Source organism: Eubalaena glacialis, chromosome 12 (genome assembly GCF_028564815.1).
Source record: "Eubalaena glacialis isolate mEubGla1 chromosome 12, mEubGla1.1.hap2.+ XY, whole genome shotgun sequence".
In the NCBI taxonomy this organism is placed as follows: domain Eukaryota; kingdom Metazoa; phylum Chordata; class Mammalia; order Artiodactyla; family Balaenidae; genus Eubalaena; species Eubalaena glacialis.
The window spans coordinates 96,768,130-96,775,028 of NC_083727.1; the positions used below are offsets into that span (position 1 = coordinate 96,768,130).

At 51.0% G+C, this 6,899-nt stretch overlaps 1 protein-coding gene across 1 annotated transcript; it reads right to left on the bottom strand.

Annotated features, from left to right (window-relative positions):
• Positions 1-3,247: 3,247 nt before the first annotated feature.
• On the bottom strand, positions 3,248-3,586 carry DPPA5 (developmental pluripotency associated 5). Its single transcript, XM_061207548.1, is given in 3 exon segments — positions 3,248-3,402; positions 3,476-3,493; positions 3,496-3,586. Coding segments are annotated over 3 exon segments (264 nt in total).
• Positions 3,587-6,899: the final 3,313 nt, after the last annotated feature.

Genomic DNA, 6,899 nt, shown 5'->3' on the forward strand with positions numbered 1-6,899 from the left:
AACTCTTCTTACCAGGAAGGAACAAATCTGCAAGGCAGGTCAACCTTTGTAGATACTCTTGGCCTCTTTCCACACGGAGCTGAGCCAACTGTCCCTCCTAACCCTCCAAACGGGAGGAAGTCGTTTATGTGCGTCTAGTTCTTCAAAATCAGAGGGCCAATGGTTTTAACAATCATCATTTCTCGGGGATGTGGGAAAGGTGGGACGGATTTCTCCTCCAAAATCCTGGGCAGGAGCTGTGCTGAGTGGTCCATGACTTCCAGGCCACAGTACTGGTGCAATTCTCAAAGGTTGGAAGAGAGGGTGTCAGGATGCCAATAGGGTACCTGCCTAGTCTCTTCCTCTCCTCCAAATGAACTTCAATAGCATGCCAAAATGGACCTTGACTTCCTGGTGACCTAAAGGCTGTATGGCCTCCAAAGACCCCAGGAAACACACACCATCCTGCATTTCCAGGAGGCAGGAAAACAGTGCCCTTGACAAAGGATTTCCCAGCTCCCCTCACTGAGCCTTCAATGTGAGAACAGGGGCTAGAGGCTGAAGTCCCTCCTCCATAAGCCTGGGAGGGAGCAATCCCGCTCCAGTCCTGCAGCCTATCCTTCATGCATTCAAGAAATCACGTTTGACTGCCCATGGTGTCAGACATTGTTCTAAGACTTGATATCCTCATTACAACCCATGCAACGGATCTTATCCTATTACAGACGGGGAACCAAAGCACAAGGCTCATGGTTCCATCGCTAAAGAGGCTGAGCCAAGATCCAAACCCAAGCAGCCAAGCTGGTGTCCTTGTCTTAGAAAACTGTCCTTAATATTTAATTTTACATACTGTCTATTTTTTTTAAACCTCAACTTTTCTAGAGTTTACCTTCCAGTGGGGCAGAGGAGGAAAACGAACGGTTAGCTTGTCAGTCATGTTTAAAATGCCATGAACAAAACTAAAGTAGGTCAAGCAGAGACAGTGGGGAAGGAGAGGACCTCTGGAGGGAACATGGACCACCGGGAAGAAGGGAACAGAATCATTCAAAAAAAAAATGAGAGGGAATTCCCTGGTGTTCCAGTGGTTAGGACTCGGCACTTCCATTGCAGGGGGCACGGGTTCAATCCCTGGTTGGGGAACTAAGATCCTGCAAGCCACCTGGTGTGGTCAAAAAATTTAATAAAAACAAGTGAGAAGTGTTCTTAGCAGAAGAGCAAAAATAAAAGCCCTGAAGTGGTAACAAGACGGTTTATTTGAGGGGCAGCAAAAGAATAAGAATCTGGAGTAGAGATGCAGGCAGGTGGCAGGTTACACAGGGCGTTCTAGGTCAGGGCCAGGAGCTTGGGTTAAGTTGGCTGGAAAACTTTGGAGAATTTTGGAGTTCCTTTTGGAGGAGGGGCCATCTGATTAACGTTTTAAGAATTAAGTCTGGCTGAGGAGCCTACTGTGAGATGACTAACAGAGAACCCCCTGAGACCTGATAGGAGCCTCTTTCAGCAGTTCTGGCAAGGCAGGTTGGCGCCGGGGTGGGGTGGGCGCCTGGACCGGGTACAGGTGCAGGAAGGGCTCAGGTTGGAAGTCAAGTTGACTGGGTTCGAGCAGGGAGTCCTTTTGGGTGGTCAGGCATCAAGTAAGCCTTCTAGTTTGGGGCCTGAACCACTGGCCCAAAATGCTGGTGCCATTCATTTACTGAGTGAGAACGAGAACAGCTGTCTGATGGACAGGCCACACGCCTCTTGCAGAAAATGGCTCCTTGCTAGTTTTTCTCCCCCATTTTTGTTCAATTGCTCCGAAAGATAGTCAACACTTGTTTCTGGTGTCATGCTTGCTCTACGTACCCTACGTAAATCTCACAACTTCACATGAGGTCAGATGCTATTGTCTTCAATTTAGAGCCTGAGCAGGGAGAGGGGGTAGGAGGGTGAATGTGGCTAAGGTCATAGGGCCAGAAAGCTCCCTGAGGGGATTCATTCTGGCTAGTGAACTACCAGGCTGGTCTCTACTAGGGAAAACTGTAGCCCCCATTCTGATGGCCCCTCTACCCTCAGGAGTGAGGCCCACCTATGGTAATGTTTCATCCACCCTAATCCCACTTACCCTTCGGAGGCCAGGGCAGCAATTCTGTAAGTGTGGTGGAGAATTCCAGAGACCATTTCAAGGGGTCTGTGTGAGGTTCTCCTTTCCTGTATACCTATCTGTAAGGCTGAATTTTCTTCACACTCCAACCTAAATAATGTGCAGCAGTAGGCTGAATGCAAATGAGAACCCAGACAGCAGTCTCCAATTTAGTTTACAAGGATATGAAACTCTCAGTGCCAGAATATCACATCTCTCCTAGGTTGTCTGATTTTTTGGTCAGAGCTGCATCTCAGAACTTGACTCCTAGACTCTTTTCCTTTTTCTCTCCAGACCCTTTTTCCCCCTAGCCCTTTTTCACCCTGTGCTCTGGGACCTCTTTCTAGCCTTAGGGGTTTCACTAAGGGTTAAGCTCAAGGGCCACCTCACCTGTGATGTTATCTCCAACACCTCAACTACACATCAAGACACATCAAGAAACCTCTTAAAATTTTATTCTTTAATTAGCAACCTTGGGGGGAAGGACATCAGGACTTAAAGGCAGAGGCAGAGACCAGAAACCAGCTGGGTGTTCCCTGTTAGGCTGGAGCAGAGTTTAAACCAGACCCCCTGCAGCTCTGGCTGCAGCCTCCTCTCTACCTCATGGCCCCCGGTTGGTCTGGCTGCAAACTGACTTCCCTTCATCCGAGGAGCTAGGTCGAGGGAATTCATGGCTTCCTCAGGTTGCACCATCCCTGCACCAGAAAGCCACAGCAGGCATGTGTGAGCGGAGAGGGTAAGAGCCTGAATAGTTCTCTGCCTCTTTCCAAGGTTCCTTTCTGGAACTTCCCAGCTAGGCGTCCTGGGCCTGGGATTCTCGGGAACCTCAGAACCTGGGGCCAACTGGGCTCATTCCCACATGGCGGGTGGGGAGGCCCCGCCCCAGGAGGCCAGCCCCGGCCACCTCTCACGGCCTTACTCCAGGGTCCCTAGGACCAAGGGCCGGCACTGACAAGGAGTCTGGGGCACAGCCTGGACACAGAGGCCTCCCCGGGTGGGTGCTGGCCGAGGTGCTGTTGGTGGTTGCCCGGAGGGCATAGTTAGGGAGGGGTGAGGAGGGCTGGAGGGGCGGGAGCCAGGCCGCCTGCACAGACCGGTCCAGGGCACCTGGTCATGAGGCCTATCAACCTGCCTGTGCCGCTGGCGGTGCCGCTAGGCCACGGACTGGAGCATCCACTTGGTCTGGAACTTGCACAAGTAAGAGCCGTAAACCATGACTTCGGCGAGGTCCAAAGTTTCCAGACCCTTCATCTGCAGCATGACTTTGCTCACCTGCTCGACGAATGGGATTCGAGATCCGTCGTGGCCTGTTTAGGTGAGAAGATGAGCGCTCGGGCCCAGGAGGGCTGGGGCACCCAGGTCAGGACTGGGCTCACTCACCGAACACGGCTTCCAGCAGCCCGTCTGCACCTGGAACACCCCGGGCTCCTTCAAGACTTCGGGATTCCCCACCCAAGGTGGGATGTCGTTCCACTCGGGCAGCTTCCCCATCTTCAGGGCGTCTAACCCAACCCTGCTCGGAGCTCGGACCTGGACTGAACAGGATGTCTCCGGCGGAAAGTTAAGCACCCGGGCGGGCCACGCCCCGCGCCCCTGGCCAACCCCCATCCAGCCCCCGCCCCCGCCCCGCCCCGCCCCCATCCAGGCCCCGCCCCCCGGCCCGGCCAGGCAGCGCAATCCCGCACTCGCCACGCCCCGCCCGCCCGGCGCCGCCTTGGTCTCCGGTTGACTGTCTAGGGCGCTTCCCCGCCCACCTCCGGCTCCCGAGCGCTGGTGGGCCCAGCTGTCTCCGAGTTGACTCGGGCTCGCACCTGCTTTGACTCATTTCCTCTGCACCAAAATCCCTTCACCTTGGGAGTGAGTGGGGAGACGGCGCTAGAAACCCTTGTTATTCTAGAAACAGTGGCTGGGCCTGAACCCCGGAGAGCAGTACAGGTTTGGGGGTGCGACGGCCACCCAGCTGCCAAATCGAGTCCCTGCCTTCCACGTTCCAAAGGAGGGTGTGTCTTCCCTTGGCCTAAGGAAGCCGGACCCCGGGACTTCAGTGCGGGGCGACCCCTGCTACTTCAGGGGACTGAGGAGTCACTCCTGCCACTTAACAAAGAGGAAAACGAGATTCCGATATTCATTTTCTTCCAGGGTTCTGATAGGGGCTCTGAAGTGCCCCACGGTTCACGTTCCTTGAAGCCCCTGAGTCTGGAACTTTTGAATCTACCCGGATTTCGAAGCTCACGTGGCCTAAACTATGTGGTCCGGCCTTCAGGCCCTAAACAAACTTGTTTTATTCATTTAAAGAACAGATTGCTCTAAACACTGCACTAAATCTATCCGATGGGGGTGTGTTTCAATGTTTAGGGCTTCACAAACAGAGATGAAGCTGGCTTTTCCCAAGATCATGTTCTGATAACGTCTAATGTCCCCTCAGCAGCCTTCATGGCCACTTATTAGGGCAGACCTCTTCACCTGCAATCAAAACCTGTGGGTTGGTTGTTCTTTTGCAGCCACCAGTGTAATCAATTCAGATAATAATCAATGGCTAACTATCCAATGAAAGGTTATTAACTGGATATTGAAGAGTTCTGGCAAGCCTAGCCCATAGATTATGAATTACAAAGAAGAAAATATTCCTTCACAATAGCGACTTGGAGGGCAGATGCCACCTTAACCAAAGACCACAATTAGCATCACCAACAATGGGACCAATGGACTACTGGTCTGTCAAAGCCATGAAAACAAAAAAGCAGAAGGTCATCTTATTAGTAAAGAGACAACCAAGTGCTATGCATGAGTCAAACCCTGAATCAAAGAGAAAGAACATTTCAGGACAGTGGAGGAAATTTTAACATGGACTATATTGTAAAATAGTATTTGATTGCATGTTCTATAATATACAATTTCTAGAGTGTGGTGCCTTTATTACGTAAGAAAAGGTCCTTGTTCTAACAAGAAACATGTTGAAATATGTAAAGTGTTGATATCTACAATCCACTTACAAATAGTTCAGCACGCCCCAAAAATGAAACCCCCAAATTATATATGTAGAGAGAGAGAGAGAGAGAGAGGGAGGGAGGGAATCAATGTGACAAATATCAAGAGTTGGTTCTCAGTGAAGGATATACAGAATTCTTTCTACTCTTCCGTAGTTCTCAATTTCAATGAAAGGGAAATAAAGTACTAATGTGTCAGGTAGCTAATAAAAAGTAACTCTTCTGAAGGAAAAACAAAGTGTAAACCATCCCCTAGTGAGGACTTCCTTTATCATGCTTTCTAAACACCCCCCTCCCCCATATACACACCATTTCTTTGACTGCAAGTTCAACATGGTATTTATTTATTTATTTTTGGCTGTCTTGGGTCTTCATTGCTGTGCACGGGCTTTCTCTAGTTATGGTGAGCCGGAGCTACTCTTCCTTGCTGTGCACTTGCTTCTCGTTGCGGTGGCTTCTCTTGTTGCGGAGCAGGGGCTCTAGGCGCGCGGGCTTCAGTAGTTGTGGCACACGGGCTCTAGAGCACAGGCTCAGTAGTTGTGACGCACGGGCTTAGTTGCTTGGCAGCATGTGGAACCTTCCCAGACCACGGATCGAACCCATGTCCCCTGCGCTGGCAGGCAGATTCTTAACCACTGCACCACCAAGGAAGTCCCTCCATATGGTATTTAAAGAAGCAGATAGATGAGCACAGGAATTGCATCCAACTTAGGAGTATTAGAAGCCTGCGTAATTATACACACTTATTTCAAACTTGTAACACTGTACAAACTTATACAATAAACAACCGGGACTTAAATTACAGGCCCAAAAGTATGACTATCAAACAAATTTGTATACTAATGACTAACATCCTTTCTAAGGAGTTTGTGTACGCTTAGAATCAGCACAGGTGTGGCAAATCAGCAGTTTATAAGCACCCATTTCCCCACTCCTATCAAGGATTCTCAGCTGTTTGCCTTGCCACTGGAAGAAGTGACTCTGGATTGATTTTTCATTAACAGATGTTGAACCTAGAATTGCAGATTCAAATTGCTGGTAGGAGAGTAGTGTGATTTACTAAGGGGAGTTAGATTCCCCCTCCCTGAACCCTCCTCAAAAAGGTGCCACCAACTCCTTCCTGCTTGGGGGATAGGGATTCCTATCTTAATTTTTTTTATGCCCAGGAAGCAGTTGTTTCTGTATCTCCAGGCCCACCTTTAGCTTCCGAGCCTGGCTCTGTGAGTACACATGAGACGAAACCACTTAAAATTCACTCTCAATCCCAAATATTACCTGCCAGCAGCTTTTCATTTGAAGCAGGTGGGAACCTCAGGTTCAGCCAGAGGGAGGGGATGCTCCCTCTCTCCCACTCTGAGTACATAGACTGCTGGGCAGGGAACATGGAAAGTGGGCAGTTGGCAGGGAGCTCACGATGTCCCCCACCACGGAACTCAGAGGTCAGGCAGGTAAGTGCCAGGTGCACTGAACCAGAGGTGCCAGAGGCAGCCAGGGCTCTTCCTCTGGGCCTTCTGGAAACTCAGGGCACCTCCTGGTCAGCCACACCTGGAGTTCCAGCCATCCACCCCTTGGCGTGTCAGTGTGAGCCCGAGGGGACCCCCGAGCGCATGGCTGGGCACGGTCCCCAGAGCGTCACGCCTTGCAGCCTGAGGACACACAGCGGCCTTTCATCTGGACCATCACTCAGGAACTGACCCAGGGCCCCTGGGGCAGGGCCAAACTGAGAGAAGGCTGCAGAATCCCGGGGACGCTGCCACAGTAAAGGCAGTCCCAGCGACACCCATTCCTCCCTCCTCTTTCTGAGGAAAAGGCCACCA